Source organism: Temnothorax americanus, unplaced genomic scaffold (assembly GCF_048541705.1).
Source record: "Temnothorax americanus isolate GAGA-0224 unplaced genomic scaffold, ASM4854170v1 Scaffold74, whole genome shotgun sequence".
Taxonomy (NCBI): Eukaryota; Metazoa; Arthropoda; class Insecta; order Hymenoptera; family Formicidae; genus Temnothorax; species Temnothorax americanus.
This window is the reverse complement of record NW_027509797.1, coordinates 482412-499216: the sequence shown is the minus strand read 5'-3', so window position 1 is coordinate 499216 and position 16805 is coordinate 482412. Positions and strand designations below refer to the sequence as shown.

General features: G+C 53.0%; 3 protein-coding genes across 3 annotated transcripts; 1 reads left to right on the top strand and 2 right to left on the bottom strand.

Annotated features, from left to right (window-relative positions):
- Positions 1–1862: 1862 nt before the first annotated feature.
- Positions 1863–3158, bottom strand: LOC143906625 (stromelysin-1-like). The gene has a single exon (XM_077422822.1). The coding sequence runs from the start codon at positions 3156–3158 to the stop codon at positions 1863–1865; it is 1296 nt and encodes a 431-aa protein (XP_077278948.1).
- Positions 3159–3402: 244 nt separating this feature from the next.
- LOC143906624 (uncharacterized) lies at positions 3403–4175 on the top strand. The gene is made up of 2 exons (XM_077422820.1): positions 3403–3844; positions 3998–4175. The coding sequence occupies exons 1-2, from the start codon at positions 3648–3650 to the stop codon at positions 4173–4175; spliced, it is 375 nt and encodes a 124-aa protein (XP_077278946.1). The 5' UTR covers positions 3403–3647.
- A 9795-nt stretch (positions 4176–13970) lies between these two features.
- On the bottom strand, positions 13971–15788 carry LOC143906623 (uncharacterized). Its single transcript, XM_077422819.1, has 6 exons — positions 15717–15788; positions 15369–15605; positions 15046–15302; positions 14637–14927; positions 14289–14410; positions 13971–14197 (listed from the first exon to the last, which is right to left on the bottom strand). Exons 1-6 carry the CDS (start codon positions 15786–15788, stop codon positions 13971–13973), a joined length of 1206 nt encoding a protein of 401 aa, XP_077278945.1.
- Positions 15789–16805: the final 1017 nt, after the last annotated feature.

Genomic DNA, 16805 nt, shown 5'->3' with positions numbered 1-16805 from the left:
CGCGCTCAGCGCACGGATGACGCGATCCACGCAAAATTGGAGATCGTACAAAGATCGCCCGTTGCGTGAATGCGTGCGTACGTGCGCGTGTGTCACGCGGGGAGCGTGCGTGCACCGCTCTGTTTTCATTTTTCCCTTTACTCCCCTCTAGCGCGCTATTCTAAAGCTTGATAGTGTGCCGGTTGTGGAGATAGGTGGCGGCCCGCGGCCCACAGCCCGCTTTTTCCCTTTTTCTCGGGGTTTTTTTCCCCCCATTTCGCTTTTTATTCCTTTTTTCCCCTCTGTACCTGCCTCTCCCGGTCCCCCCCTACTTACCCTCTCGGATCCACCGTCCTCCCTCTCTCGCATCCCGCCTCTCCTCTCGCCCTCACCCTCGCGGCGTCGTTTGTCGGCCTCTCCGCGTGAATGGGCGAAATGTAGGTAGAAGCCCGTTTTCGCTTTCTATACGGCTCTCGGCGAAAACGAGAGTCACGTACGTTCCGGAGCACCACCAACGTTTCTAGCACCCGATATATATGGCAAAGCCCGCAATCTCTCCCCGTCCCCGCCCCAACACACCACCTATCGCCCTTTCTCCGCGGTACTGTTCGTCATACTGACCAAATGTGCGTTATCTGATGTGCGCAACAGCGTGCGCGTTTGTTGACACAAAATCATGACCTTCCATTTATTCGCACATGTCGTTTGTGTTGTAAATAATTTATCTTTGCAACAATTTATTTATTATCTATTCTTATCGCGTGAGTTAGGATACTGATAATATTAATAATGTTGCTTTATTTTGCGTTTCGGAGCTCAATTTTCGAATTTTGCGCATCATCGCCACGCAAGCCAGGTTGGGTAGCTTCATACGTACGATCGGCCCGTTGTTGATCACTCCGAATTGCAGCGTCATCCCTCCGATCGACATCGGCGAGGGGAGGTGAGTTACGTCGGAGAGAGCGCGTTCCATGCACACAATACGTCGCGTTTACGCTCGACCAGTCCTTTCCACATGTCGAGCGTCAGGGAGATTTCCCTGCCTTGTTTGTCTCCCAGGGCGATATCCACGTACGAAAGCGTGGTATGAATACTGTACCACGGCGACTTGATCGCGATACCTATGGCTATGTACTTGTAGCCAGTCGTCGTCAGCAGATAACGCGTCGTCAGGATGCGCACAGGGGGCAATTCGACGGTTTGGTCGGTGGGAGGGCGAAAGTTGGAACAAAACTCCTTAAGATAACGACGACCATCGTCCTCGACGGGCGCGTCGGTGGGAGGGTGAGAGCTGCGACGCGACTCTTGGCGACGAGAAAGTTAATGGCGATCGTCCATCGAACTGATCCTCCGCTTTTTATTATTGTTGTCGTTCGCCTCCGAATCCGCCGTCTCCGTAGGGAAAATACTTTTCGGCGCGGGTCGATCGGCCAACGTTGAGAACATTTCGCGCCGCGGTAACCGTTCCTTTCTGATTTTTTTTCCGACGCGTCGTATTCAGCCGACGACGCGACACTGATGCCTTGGGAGGAACACGTCGGTATATGTAGGAAAGATCTGACTTATGTTGCGCGTGGCGTGGTGTGGAAAATTTGCGCGGTCCTCTATTTCCTTCGGCGGATGCGGAGATCGGAGAGCCGAACCCCGGTGTCGTCATTGTTCCAATAATCGCTCGCCGTCGACGTTAGCGAGTTATCGTTGAGGCGTACGATCGAGGAGATCGCGCAACTGCTGCAGCAGTTCGGCCTTAGGGCAGACAATATTCAGCATCCGCAGATCGAATTTACCGGCCGACGAGACGGTCCTCGTAAATTTGTTGAATTTGTAGAACTGCGTCCGAGTGGTAAAGTACAGATTGCCGTCGATGTAGCGGAAGATCGACGTCACGCCGGTCGGTATTCCGGGAAACGTCGCCTCGAGGGCGTAAATTTGGCGACTTTCTTACTCTCGTGGCATTCGTCTATCTCGCCCACCGAGTTACCGTTGAACACCACGAAGGAACGTCCTCTGTGGGTGTTCACCGCTCTGTTGATCAACGTGTTTTTGGGAAATCCGAGTTCTTGCAGGGTTTTCGGCCAACCTGGCTGCAGACTAAATTCCGGATATTGAACCAAGTATACCAAATTATCTACAAACACCACGAACTCGCCGGATTGATAGGCGGCGGTCACGCGCGTGTAATTGCCGTGAAGAAAACTCATGTGATTCGAGAGGGCTAAAGGTCTGTTGTACGTCCTACCGTTCAGATCGGTCGACCAAACGTAACGCTTGTACGAGATGTACATTCGATTTTCCAAAATCAATATCCCGTTCACGCGATCGAGGCTGCACAAGTCCGGCGACGGCGGATCGTTCAGAATTTTTTCACCGTACAAACGTTGAATGTCGGCAATGTCGTTTTGGTCGAGCTTCACCGGATACTGCTGGTCCGGCAGTATCCCGAACATTACCGATGTTTTGCGCCCGTTGTGCACCAATCCGAGGGAGTGGCCGATCTCGTGCGTCAGCGTGTAATGCAGGGAAAACTTATCCGCCGGATGTTTGTTGACGTAAATGTGCCACGGCTCGTCCTTGTCGACGTGCACCTCGGAGACGAACCCCGCTTGGTCCGTCAGGAGAGACGCGTGGGCGAGCACGTTGCCGGGGCCGTCGAATTTGTCCGAGCAAATTGCTCCGTTTACCTTGGTATTCGTGTTATAGTGAAGTATGCGTCGCCAAGATATTATAATGTCGGCATTCGGCGTTTCGGAGCGTTCGAACGTCAATGCCAAATGCTGCGCACACAGGTCAAACGCGGCCCGCGCCGTGTTCAGCTCGGTCCCGTCGGCTAAGTGAAAATGCCACGTCAGGTGCGTCTTCGGCCATTTGGACAGGAACGCTTTCGTTCCGTGCTTCAGGATATCTCGAAAACCGCATCGCGGTTTTCTCATAAATTGCAGCGTTTCGTTGTTGGGCGTTCCGTCGCCGGGTAAATCGTAGTAATTCTGAAAATCCTCGAAGGCTTTGCGAAGAACGTCGTTTCGTCTCTGAGCTGGAACCGCGTCCACGTCTTTGGACAGATATCCGTATTTCTGCAGGTAGTCCAACGTGAGCGCGTAATTTTCGTCCGTAATTGTGAAATTGATGCACCCCGCGGCGATAAAACACGCGGTTAACGCGATTACGCGCGCGAGCCGCATCGTCGAGAGCGAGAGAGAGAGACGGCGGAACCGCGATGACGGCGCGTTGCGGTTTGAGCGCGATCTGAATGCAAACGTTTACGCGATGACGCGCTCGTTAGCGACAACGCGGATAGTTGGCGGCCCGGCGGGGAGTCTCGGGCGTGAAAAAAAAATGCGTTGAAGATCCGGGCGGATGAGTCGGCCCGATAAGGAAAAATTGCGTCAACGATTTCAGCGGATGAGTCGGTTTGATTAAAAAAAAATGCATTAATTATTTTCCTCGATGCGTATTTTCCGTCGATTCATATATTTTTCTCGACGCAATAAAATGCATTAATTATTTTCCTCAATGCGTATTTTCCGTCGATTTGTATATTTTCCTCGACGCAATAAAATGCTATTCTTAATATATTTTTTCTGCCGCAACACCTCTCTTTTACCATATATAAGAACTCGAGACTAGACTTGGGCGTAGTCTATCCGCACTTTTCGAGTGAACTCAAGACGATGGAAAAACTTAACGATTTAAAAAGCGTGTGTGATGTATTACATAATCACACCACAGCCCTGACGAGGGAGGTTGAAGATTATTGCGACACGCTGCGGCAGTTGCAGCAGCGCGTGAAGAGCTTAACGGAAAAGGTGCCTCCCTGTCTGGAACTCATCGTTCGCGTAGACGATAACGCCGTAATGCTCGAAAAAACGTGAGTATCGCTTTCAAACGTGAAATTATTTCTTATAATATAATCAAACGATAAATTTTATATTTATGTATATTTATATTTATTTACAAGTATTTATATTTATTATTAATATTTATATTTATTTATATTTATTAATTGTATTTTTTTGCATAGGGCCATTATGACTTCCATAGCGAAAAAATCTCGCCACCAGATCAGATTGTTCGTGACGAAACTTCGTGGGATGCATAGGGACATCGCGCGGCTGGACTCGCACAAAGAGGCGCACAAAGTGATACACATCAACGACGATGTCCCCGTATGTTGGGCCACCCAATGTGAAAAAATGTGAAATAAGATATATTGAAAAAATTTATTAAACGACAGAAGTTTATGTACAAAATGCTATATATAAAATTGTATTACAAATAAATATTAACAGTGAAAATAAATGTTTTAACGATATCGCGTTTTCTTCACCGCTCCCTTCCGCATACTCAATCTGACGCTTGGCATTATCGCTCGTTCGCGTTCCTAACCGCACCTCGCGCTGGAGCGTCTCGGCGTTCCCGTTCGTTTCCTCGTCGCGCTATCGCCCCACCCCCCGTATCGCGCTCTCGCTTTCGCGCTCGCCGTTTCTCTGTTTGTCGCGTTAAGATGTATCGCGCTCCCGCGACCGGCCATTTTTGCGCGCTCGGTAGCATATAATGTATACGTATACATATAAATACGAGGATAATTTGCGAAAAAAAGAACACCGTTTGTCATAGATTTTACGTCGATCTATATTCGATAAAATATAGATAAAAAGATATATATGATACAATGGAGTAAAATAAACGATTAAACACAATATATACGAAATAAAAAAACAAGCAACGCAATAAGATAAAACGATTAATACATTAAAAATGAAAGTATATTAAACCAATAATATATAACGTTTTTTTTTACACAAATAAAGTATTTAAATTCGCGGAGTTGATGCTGGCGAAACATTCGCGTCGCTTGATCCACCAATCGCGCAACTTCATCACGTTCTCTATGGCGCAGCACCGTTGGTGACGCCGGCAGCGAAACGCGCGATCAGCGCGAAGAGACTCCAACCGATCGACGTCCTCGTACTCCGCGTCGACGGTCACAATCGTCGCGTCGACGTCGCCGAGAATCTCCTGCAGCCATCTCTTCTTCTCGGGACCTTTCACGTATATTCGCGCGTTGGGCGTCTCCTCTGTCTCGCGCAACTCGTCCAGGTTGTCGCGCACCGCGCGTCGAACGATCGTCTTCACCTGGCGATAGTCCGTGTCGCCGTCCTCCCAACGAAGGCCGTGATGGTTCGCTATCAATCAACTGGCCCTCGCTTTCTCGGAGCTCGTCAGCAGATTCCAACTCATCGGTGCGCAAAACACGTGATGCGTGAGCACGCGCGTCTCGCTTCGCAGCACGGCCACCTCCTTCGCGACGAATCTGTCGCCCACCGTGAATCCTTGCAGGTCGACGAAGATCATCGTCGTCGTCGTTGCCGCTGTTGCCATTGCGTCGGCGCGCGTTGGAAAAAATTAAAGAACAGACGTTCGTTTAAGTTGCTCGTTCCTAACAGAGTCTGAGAAACGATGGAAGGAGCCCGCAAATTTATATATTCCTCGTTTCCGGGAAAAAAACACGCACACAATTACATTTTTCCATTTCCCGGATGAGGTATCTTCGCAATCGCATTTTCAGTTTCCCGGGATTTCCTGTTAGATAATTTTGCGCACCACGTTGGTCAGCGGACTGTACTTGATGACGCGATCGTGAACGATGAGACAAAAAGCTGTGGTTTTCGGCGGAACGTTTTCCTTGTTTTCGAAGTCGATGCGCACGTCCACGGTGGCGTTCTTCACCGATTCGTTTTGACGGGAACAATCGATCACCGCGAGCGGAGCTACCCGCGCGAATTCGCGCGGAGAGAAGAGCGCGTCGTCGCGACCGTTCCCATAGTACGCTCCTCGAAATTTCGCGTACATCTCGTACAGCACGGCGAACTTGTCGCTCTCGAAATTCACGTTCACGTCGTCGTAAGGATAGAATTCCGAGTTGAGATACAATTTCACGTTGGCGAGCGCGCAATGATCGAACCTCGAGGCGTCGCCCGCAAATTCGTTTCGCCGTCCGGTCTGCAGCGCGAATATGACGTATCGCGGCTTCTCCAATTGCGGCGCGGCTTTCACGGCCCACGAATGCTTGGTCGTGCTCTGCAGCAGGGGAAATTCGTACAGATCCCAAAAGCTAAAGCCCGCGCTCAGAAATCGTCCGCTCTCCAACGTTCGCAACAGCGATAATTTAGTCACGTCGTTCAGCGCCACGTGAGGCATACGCCATTGCACTTTCAACAACGTAATTTTAGGATCCTTAGCCGGATCTCTCGGCACGGTCTTCTTCGGATCTACGACGCAGTTGTGGTCGCTACGAGAGCGTATCAGGATAAGCTCGTATCACGCGTTTATCACCACGCGTCTGTAGTCCTCGCAAAAACCCACAAGAATATTTAAAAGTACGCAAAAGTTGAATTGATGCGACGCGTTGTTCAGATTCGATTCGCTTGTCGGATAACTCCATCCAGCGTTCTGCAGTTTTTTGGCTCGTTCGACGGTCAGCGACACGTAGTTCTTTATCGTGCTGGTTATGCCGACGTTTCTACACCGATCGATTTCTACGCCGTCGAGCTCGTATCGAATTTCGTCGAACATAAACGCGACGCAGTTATTGACTAATTTCGCGTATTGTTCCTCATTCGTCGCGCCGTCGTCGTTGAGTCGTCTCTCGACGTACAGGAAATTGTCTCACGGCAGCGTATACAGATCCTGCTGCTGTATGGGTATTCGTATATCGTCGTTGTGTCCGAACGTCGTGTTGACGTACGGGTTATACGTGTGAGTCTCGATTTCGACGATGCGCTCGTCGAAGATCGGCTCACCGCCGATACTCAGGATGTCGGCCATGATTTTTCCTTTCGAGGTAGAAACGGTTCGACGGTGACGCGTTTCTCACGGCGAGACCCAGCGATCGTAGGAACCTGACGTTGGCGTCGCTGAGAACGGCTCTCTTTCCTCACCCGCCTCTTCTCTTCCACGCGCTATTGATCTCGTCGTACAACGGGTTAGCTTGCTCGTTCGCACAATTTGCGCTAGATCCGTTCAGAACAAGCATCCCTCCTCTCGCTCTCTCTTCAGGGATACGCGCGCACACACACACACACACACACACTAACCGTGACGACGACGTACGTGCAGTCTGATCGTTATCTCCTTGCCGCAAAAGTCGATCAAGCCATTCTTCTGATCCACGACTCGCACCGTGATATCGGTAACGTTTCGCGCGACGATCGAAAGGTAAATGATCTGAGTCGGGGTCTTCGACAGTTTATATCCCGGTGGAACTTTCGGCGCGAATTCGTGTATCGCGTGCACCGAGCGTCCGTTGCTGTACGCTCCCGCGGTGATGCTGCACTCGATGCGAATTATGTTCACGCTTATGACGTCGACGGGTCCGTCGGAAACGTACCATTTGTTCGGTTTTAGAATACGATCTCTCGAGAAACCCAAGAGAGAACCGATGTTGTTCGGTTTTGTAAAATTCACTCGGTAGGCGCACTTTATCTCGCTCCTCATGGTATTCTCGTTAGCGCGAAGAGCGAGTACTCTGTCGCCACCGTCGTCGTTCTCGTACACGTCATAACCGTCACCGTCGTCGTCTTCGTTCTCGTATACGCTATAAACTTCGTCGTCGTCGTCTTCGTCCTTCTCCGTTCGGATTTTTTCTGTCGCCCGTCCGGCGTCGTCGGTCCTCGGTTTTTCTCCCTTTTCTTTAATTTTTTCCCTCTCGCGACGTTCGCGATAGAGAAGAGCGGCGCGCAGATATCTGCTCACGGCTCGCAGCTCGTACGATCCTTACGGAACGACGATTCTCCGGTCGTCCTCGCCGAAGTAGAAGCGATTGTTCGCTGACGTAACGTTCGGTATCGAATTGTACGTCTCAAAAGTCGCCAATCCCAGCTTATAATCGCCGTCGCTCAGATCTAAAGCAGGAAAGTGACTCGCCGTGAGAACGCTGCTGGTCGCGGTCAACGTGAGAGTCAGCGACATCGCGAAAGAACGTTGATCTTCCGCCGCTCCCCCAATCGATCTCGCGGAGAAATCGCAGGCACAGCTGCCCGCAGATTCTCTGATCGAACGTTTGGAACGCGCGACAATTGTACGTCACGATCGCGCTCTCGCCGCCACCGTCGTCGAGATACCACGCGAGATCCCTCGGCGAACGGAGATTTCCAAAGGCGTCCAAGTAGATCGCCGAGTTCCATTTTTTCGCGTAAGCGACCCAGTGCGTGCCCTGGCCCACCGCGTCGTCGAGGTTCACGATGCCGCACTCCACGCATCGCACCCTCGTCGGCAGAGCGTCGCGCATAAACACCCCGCGGAAGAACGGCACGCGCAGGCGACGCGCCGCTCGATCGAGCTTCTCGTCAGTCGTGACGCCGTACGGAGGTAGACGCGCTAACCTCGCCTTCTTACGCGAGGTTTTTTTTTCGCTGAATCTTTTTGCGCCACCTCCGCGCTTCTTATACGGCGCGAGGTACAAATCACGACCCTCCATCGCGCGATTGTGTTGCTGCAATTCATCGAATTGCTTCTGCGCCGCTTTGTTGGCGCTCACCGCTTTGGCCACGCCGGCCGCGCCACCGATCAAGGAACCGAGAGCGCCCAACATCGGTAGAAAGGGCAAAAAGCCGCCGCGTTTCGCCGTCGGAAGTATCCTCCGCTTCTTCCTCTCGTTCTTCCTTCCGGTCTTCGCTTTTCTTCTCGATCCCGTTCTTTTCCTCGTTTTTCTTTTGCGTTCCATACCTATGCCCAGCTTCGTCTTTGCCTTCATAGCCGCCCATACGCCCGCCGCAGCGAGTCTCTCGCCGGCCGTGGAATCCTTTGCGGTGACGCGCTCGCACGCCTTCTCGGCGAGCCGTCAATCGGCGACATGTCGCTCGGTGAGCTCGCCGCTTCGCCAATACGCGACGTCGTGCTCCCGACACGCCGAGTCCAACGGATTGATGCCTTCTTCGCCGCGCGCTAGTCTTTTCGCTAGACGCGTACCGAGCCCGCAAAACTGATAACCGGGTATGTGCAGTTCGAAGGGAAGAGCGTTTATCGCGCGATTGAACAGACCGGTGCCGCGCATTCGGTCGCGGAGGAGGATTCGCTTCTTCTCTGCACCTCGGGATCCGCTCGTATATGTTCCGGCAAACGGTCCCACAACAGGTGCACGTATCTCCCAAGTTGACGCAACAAAAGGACCTTCGGAACGTATTGCAACTCCTCCACCGTTAGATTGAGAATTTCGTAACCGTCCACCAGTATGGGAAACACACTACTGTGAGACATCTCGTCGATGCGCGCGAACGATTTGTTGCTTTTAGAAAATAAATTTTTTTTTCCTACGGAATAAGCCTCGCGCTACTTATACCCGCGCGCAAGGCGTTTGCGCACGCGCGACGAAACGAAACGACGTCCGCGCTTCCCTCTTCTTTTTTTTTCGGCGATTGAGAGAGACTCATCGCGAACGAACCGAGCGGAAAAACCTGAGAAAGAAAGAGAGAGAGGGCAAACATGCGATTCGTGCGACCGACGGCGACGATAGGAGTCTCGAATCTGAATCGCAAAACGTCGGCGGGGTCAAGCTCGACCGAGAGAAGAAACGGAGAATCGCGCAGGCACGGTCCTCTTCTTCCGAACGTCGTCTGTTGCATCATCTGCGGTCCCTCCAATTGCGGCAAGACGAACGTTCTGCTGAGTCTGCTGGAACAACCGCACGGTCTACGTTTCGAAAACGTATACGTGTACTCGAAATATCTGCAACAACCGATGTATCGATACCTCAAACGATTGTTCGAGCCTATGGACGAGATCAGCTATCGAGCGTTTTCCGGCAATTGCGACGTCGTTCCGCCCGACGAGGCACTTCCCGACTCGGTCTTCGTTTTCGACGACGTGGCCTGCGACAAGCAGGACAGAATAAGGGAGTATTTTTCCATGGGTCGACATTTGAACATCGATTGCTTCTATCTCTGTCAGACGTACGCCAAAATACCGAAACATCTCGTGCGCGACAACGCAAATCTGTTGATCTTGTTCAGGCAGGACGGCACCAATCTGCGACACGTGTACGACGATCACGTGAACATCGATATATCGTACGACGAGTTTCGCGCCTTCTGTCGCGAGTGTTGGCGACGCACCTACGGTTTTGCCGTGATAGACAAGGACAGCGCGTTGCGAGGCGGACGGTACAGACGGGGCTTCCACGACTTCGCCGTGCTGTAGAGCCAATCAGTGCGCTTCGTCAAACGACGCGAGTATGAGCGCGATCGCGGAAGAGAGGACCGCGCGAGAGATAGCCAAAACGCGCGCTTCGATTCGCAGAAAGTACGCCGCTCTCAGGGCCGGAAAAATGGAGAGCGAAATCGCTCTGGAACAGAGGTACGAGCCTATCGTCTGACCTCTGAAACGACTCGCCGACGACGTGGAACGCACAAATAAAGGACCGGGCAAGATTGACGACGACGACGGCGGTGGCTTTGCGTTCGCGAGAAAAATGAAAGCGACAAAGAGAGCAAAGAAGGACAGCGAGAACGACGACGACGGTGGCGCCGATCTAGAGCGCGATTACGGGGAGGACGACGACGTTTTTGCCACGCCGATCAAGACGACGACGACCGCGGAAAAAAGAGAGCCGCGTGCGGCGCGGCTGATTTCGGCTCCCACGACGACCATGACGAGCTCCACGCCGATCCGCGGCGATTCGGTCCAGTTTTTACCCAGAGAACGCGAGATTGTCTCGGAGACGACGACTCCGCCTCCCACATTGGAGAAGTCCGTCAGGAAATCTTTGAGTACGGCGGAAGGTCGCGACGCTCTGAATAGCCAACTAGGACCGTTAGGGCGGGAATACTTGGGCGCTCTTCTGGGCGGCGACATAAACAAAAAGATCGACATCGTTTACAGAGTGCATTTCGGCAAGAAAGGCACGATGCTGGGTAACAAACAATTCGACGTGAACCCGGATGACTCCATGGTCATCGACGGTGTACGGTACAAAGGCACGTGCGGCCTGTACGAGTTGATTTTCATAGGAAAACCCGACCCTAAAATCTACACGGAGAAGGACAAACTAACGTACAAGAGTATACATTTCTCCACCAGCGCTCACAAACGCGGTGGCAAAGCCGACAATCCCGTCAAGGGCAAAAGGGACCAAAGTACAAAAATATAATAGCGCCGCTCGTAAACCCGTCTCACAGAATTGGGACTACGAAGGGTGCCGGGCTACCGTCGGCCATGCGACTGACCGACAACGCTGTCGATTACGTTCACTGAGACGATCCCAACGAACTGGTCGATAGACTTCGACTGCTGGACGCCTCTCGTCGGGCCGGCAACGACGCTCACGACAACAAAATCCTGTCGATAATCGAGGAACATCGCGAGGCCGGCTTCGTCATAAATTGATCGGTCGCGTCGGTCGCGACGTCAGTGCGAGTCGCGCGCCCACCAGCGCGATGTCCGTGAAAAAATTCGGCATGTCTCTGACAAATCGGGGCAGCGGCGACGGAGTAGACGGTGCGTCCGCGGTGAGATTGCGCTCCTCGATCGAGTCCCTGCGCAATTACGCGCGCAACAACGCGCTCTTCGTGAGCGAAGATTTTTACGACGCGAGGGAGCGCAAGATACGAAGAGTGGCCGCGCCGGAGATCGACACCGACGCGACGAACAGAAGTTACGTCGAGGACGCAATCGAACGGCTCAAGAAAGTCGTGACCGGTGAGATCGAGAAGAAAAACGCGTCGCTGAGGAACGACGCGCTCCGTTTGGACGAGGAATCCTACGACGCGAGGGAGCGCAGGATACGGTGCTTAGCCGCGCCGGAGGTCGGCACCGACGCGACAAACAGGAGCTACGTAGAGGGCGCGATTGGGCAACTGAATAGCGTTTTGATCGAAGAGATCAAGAATAACAACGCGATCCGAGAATTGGGAAACGAAATCGCGGCGCTGGAAAACGTCGCGCTTTGTTTGAACGCTCAAGATTCCTACGACGCGTCGGGACGCAAGATACGACGCGTAGCTGCGCCGGAGGTCGGCGCCGACGCGGTCAACAGGAGCTTCGTCGAGGGAGCAATCGCGGAGCTCAGAAAGACTTTGAGTGACGCGATAAAAGAATTTAAAAAAGAGTTCGTTACTGTGACAGATAAGCTCGAGGTTGAACTCATCGCGATCAAAACCGTTTTACAGATTATCAAACAAAAATGAGCGTGGAAAAACGCAAACTCGTGGAAGAATTGCACGCGCCGGCGCGAAAAAACTTTCCTCGCCGCCGCGTCGTGGTGCGCGGTTACGACGACCTGTGGCAGGCCGACGTGGTCGAGATGCGCTTCTATTCGCGCGTGAACGCGGGTCACAATTATATTCTGACGGTCATCGACGTGCTGAGCAAGTACGCTTGGGCGATCCCGCTCAAGAGCAAGGGCGGAAAGGAGGTCGCGACAGCTCTCCGAAACATCTTTCGCGAGGACGCGCGACACCCCAGGAATCTGCAAACGGACAAAGGAAAGGAATTCTACTGCGCCGACGTGCGCAAAATCCTCGACGAGCGCGAGGTGAAACACTATTCCACGTATTCGGTGATAAAAGCGTCGGTGGTGGAGATATTCAATCACACGTTGAAAAACGACATGTGGAAGCTCTTCACGCTCCAGGGATCGTACAGATGGATAGACTCGCTGCCGCGCCTCTTGTCGAATTACAATCGCCGCAGACACAGAACAATCCGAATGCGTCCGGCGGACGTGACGCCCCACCGTCGCTGAAAAACTGCTGCGCACGGTGTACAGTCGCGCGAAGATTGCCGTGCCGGCGAGACGCGTTGTTCTCCGCGTAATCGCTCGTGTCGAACCTGTGCACGTCGCGTTTCATACGCTCATACGCGTCTTCGCACTCCAGTGAATAGATCAGACTGTCCGTATCCGTGTAGGCAATTCGACAACGGTCGCGATAGAGCGGCAGCATGTAGTCGTAGTGAAACTCGTAGAGACGCGTCTTTGATATCTCGAGAATAGACATACCCACGTAGATAGGCTTGTTGAATTTTACCTCGAGCCTTCGCAGCTCGATCGCCACCAGATTCTCCGAGAAGACGCTTCTGCTGTGAAAGTTCGGCTTAGCGATCAACGCCTCCGCGCCGTATCTCCCATCCCATCGTGTCACGAGACGCACGTCCGCGTGATCGCACACATTTTCCATCATCTTGCCGAAGACGGCGTTGTTCATCAGTTTGTACAAATTCCGTTTGAACTCGTTGCTCGCGCGCGTCCTAAGCGCGGTGTTCAACTCGATGTAGACGCAAAGCCACGGCGACTGGGCAAATCGCAGCACGCGACAAACGCGCGTCAGATGCATACCTAGTCGCAGACATTGCTGCAGGTTTCGATAGTGCGTCACGTAGCGCGATTTGTCGTAGAGAGTGGCGAGCAGTTTCTCCTGTCGCTTGCCGGGCGGTTTGTCGCGCGTCGGGCACAACGGCAGACCCGCGTGGGCGTCGTGCAGGTCCCGCGGGTACTCGAGATCCACTTCCAAAATGTAACCGACGTCGCTGTCCGAGGGCACGGTCGTCGCGTCGAAATTCTCAGGGTCGTCGAGCCACTGGAAATTCGCGTAGGGCAACGATTCGCTCATAGCCCAGCCGTACAGATTGTTCAAGTCGTAATGCATGAGATACGTAGTGGGCTGGGACGAGTCGTGCGTCGGTACGTGCCTGTTGTTGGCTCACGCGTACCTGAGCGAACATTGACTGAGGCCGCCGCGTATTCCGCGTTCCACGAACAGCACCATGTCAATGTCGGTGAGCAGCTCGAAACGCACGCCGGTGTACCTCAGCATGGCGTCCCACGTGAACCCCGGCAACGTGTAATAATGCGCGAGATCGAGCCCGTAACTCGCCGAACACGCGTCCCGAAAATTTTCAAGTATATCCGCCAGAAGAAGCGCGTCGGTCTTGAGATACAGATTGCTGTACTCGCCGAGATCTCGCACGCGAAAACGTCGCCAGACCCTCGTCGCGTGCTCCTAGTCGCTCTCGCTCGCAGTCTCGTCGGTCTGGGAGCTGTAAAAGGCCTCGCGCGGCGGAAGCTCGGTCTCCCGCAGTTTGTCCACGCTGTCAACGTACTCGTACGGAAATACTCCCTTGCGAGTGAGCAGATCGAGATCATCCGCGCTCAAATCCGCGTACTCGGAACGCGTGATTCTCAGCTTGTCCTTGTTTAGATAGGACGCCAGGGTTTCGATACTCGCCGCTAAAAATTTATTCGAGTCTACGAATCAAAGCTTCACGTACCGATCCCATCCCCCATCCCTCCTTAACGGTCTTCGAGAAAGATATGTAACTTTCCTTCGTGAGCGGCAGCAGATCGACCCCGCCTTCGAAATCGTTCGCGATTTTCTCGACGACGAAGTGCGCGTCGTAACCCGACAGATTGTGAAAGAACAGGGGAATCACGTAAACGTTTCTGTAATTCAAATTGCAACGAGAATGCGCCGGACCTCTGTAGCGTCCAGTTAAGTGATTTCCCGCACACGTGACAGCGCGTCGCGAGCCGAAATTCGCGCTTCTCGTCTTTCGTAAGTTCTACCATCGCTACATTGGTGGAAAATTTATTTTTAACGCGATGCGCGAGAACGCGAAGTTCGTTTGCGAACCACGAAACGCAATCCTTGCCGCGATAACATCTGTACGCGGACGCGGTATCGTCGTAGGTGCAGTAGCCCAGGCTGAACGGTACGTGACGCTGATAAGCGTATCTTTCCGTTTTCGCACCCCCTTCGACGTTTTCCCTCTCCCGTCGTTCGAGAACACACTCCAGATCCGCGTACACCACGAAGGGAAGTCGCTCCTTTTTGTCGTAATTGTCGAACGAAAGCCACTTGTCGTTCTCGTTCGGGAAAAGGATGGCGCAGTCGTTCATTCGGCCGCAGTCAACGCTGTGGGCGGCCAACTTTTCTTGCGCATAGAAATAGTGTAAACATCTGCGAAATTACATGCGAGCGATTACTATCCGTATATAAAATAACACCTCGTCTTTTTCCTTGTTTCTCGTGTATTTTTTTTCATTTCATTTCATTTCATTTCATTTCTTTCACCTACCGATCGCCAGCGTGCTTCGCGCACCGTTTCGCGGTCAATTGCAAATTCACCAATTGCGACAGATTCTTTATCCAGGCGAAATGGCCCCTGTTGACGCCGCGCAGCGTATCGCGCAGATACAACAGATTTACGTGCTTGTCCCTCTTATCGTCGGTCAACCGCAGAGGCACGATCGCGTTGTCGCCGGCGCCCCGTCCGAACTTAGCTTTCTTTTCAATTCCGTCCCGATTTGCGAACACGTTGATCGATACGTCGTTCTGACGTTCAAATTTTCCGATTTATTTCAGATCAATGGGAAAATCGATCCCGTCGAGATTCAGCACCGTCGCGTAATCGGGATACGAGCCGCATCGTTCCGCGTGCCGCTCGTCGGGATACAGAGCGGCGACCACCGCGCGCGCAAAACACGCGTCGTTCTCCGATCGCACGTTGACAACCACTTGTTTGTGTCTTATACCCAGCGGTATTTTCATCCAACATCCCACGCGCATGGGATTACATTTGTTCACGTTCACCATTAGATACAGTATTCGCGACAGCGCCCATCCGCTGTCGCGTTCCTGAAATTCGTCCAACCGCGTTAGAATTGCGTCGCGCACGTGCCTATCGTACTACTCGCCCAGATCGGACTCCGGGAGGAGCTGTTCGTTCCGCGTAGCAATACTCTTCACGTCGGTCTTAACGTCCGCTACGAATTCCCCGTTGAATATGACGTTAATCTTCAGACACCCGTATCTGGTCATATTATCTCGCACTTTTTCAAGCACGGTGCCCTTCGCGTCTTCGAGAAATCGCGCGGGTTCGATGTACGTCAAGTTTGTCACAGCGCCGGTCAGTACGCGGCGTCGGAACGCCGTATCAATCTCGATCCACGAAAATCCTCCGCCGTCTCCGCCGTCCAAACCGGCACCCACGGCGCGTTCGAATCGTCGACGCAGATCCTCCCTCGAACCTTCCAATCGCGTTATTAGAGCCGCCGCTCTGGTAACGGCTCCCGTGTTTCCTCGCCTCCCGGAGCGTTTGACTCGACACTCCTCCCGCAGGAGACGGAGTCACTCGTCGCATCGCCGTCTCCACGCGCGGTACCCGTCCGCGTCGCGGACGTCCGCGGCGAGCAACTCGTCGCACTCGTTCCACATCGCATCCAGAAGAGTTTGCCCTCGGGAACGTTGAATCTCACTCGAGCAAAGAGACGACGAGACCTGTAGGTTTGAATCCTACGTATCCTCTCTCCTCCGTACAACGTCTCGCAATAAAGATAATACTCGACGGGCAGGCAGCGCATATAGTCGTTCGCCCTAGCGGAGTTTGCCACCGTCGTCTCTATCCACTCTCGCTCGCGAATATTTCGCGCTCCGATTTCCCTTCGCAGATGATGGGTAGCCAGATTCCATCGCGCGTCTTCTCTCACCACCGACGCGCGCGCGTTTGACGACGACGACGCGACGACCCTCGCCGATTCGTCGTCCGATTCGGACGAAAACTTTGGCATGGGCTCGCGACAGAGCAGGTCGTCGTCCGATTCCGCGGACGAGTGATCGCGGCGATCGTTCATTTTCAAATACGCGTCGCTGATGCTACATTTGTACCATTAACGCGTCGAAATCAAAATACTCATCTCCATCTACAGTCCGCCACATAAATGTTTCGGCGTAATCATGAGGATCGAGAAACCTCCGTTGAGATCGGAGATCGGCGATTCCGATTTCGCGACGAATCAGATATCTTGTTAGGTCGACGTGCCGCGGACCCCCGTCCCT

What these genes read in the sequence shown, in the direction of transcription:
- LOC143906625 (XM_077422822.1), bottom strand. Translation starts at nt 3,158, where the DNA reads ATGCGGCTCGCGCGCGTAATCGCGTTAACCGCGTGTTTTATCGCCGCG.
- LOC143906623 (XM_077422819.1), bottom strand. Translation starts at nt 15,788, where the DNA reads ATGACCAGATACGGGTGTCTGAAGATTAACGTCATATTCAACGGGGAA. An exon ending in TAGCGGACGTTAAGACCGAC is followed by an intron (nt 15,606 to 15,716) that starts GTGAAGAGTATT and finishes GACGAATTTCAG; the next exon opens with GAACGCGACAGCGGATGGGC. An exon ending in CGTATCCCGATTACGCGACG is followed by an intron (nt 15,303 to 15,368) that starts GTGCTGAATCTC and finishes TTTGAACGTCAG; the next exon opens with AACGACGTATCGATCAACGT.
- LOC143906624 (XM_077422820.1), top strand. Translation starts at nt 3,648, where the DNA reads ATGGAAAAACTTAACGATTTAAAAAGCGTGTGTGATGTATTACATAAT. An exon ending in GCCGTAATGCTCGAAAAAAC is followed by an intron (nt 3,845 to 3,997) that starts GTGAGTATCGCT and finishes TTTTTTGCATAG; the next exon opens with GGCCATTATGACTTCCATAG.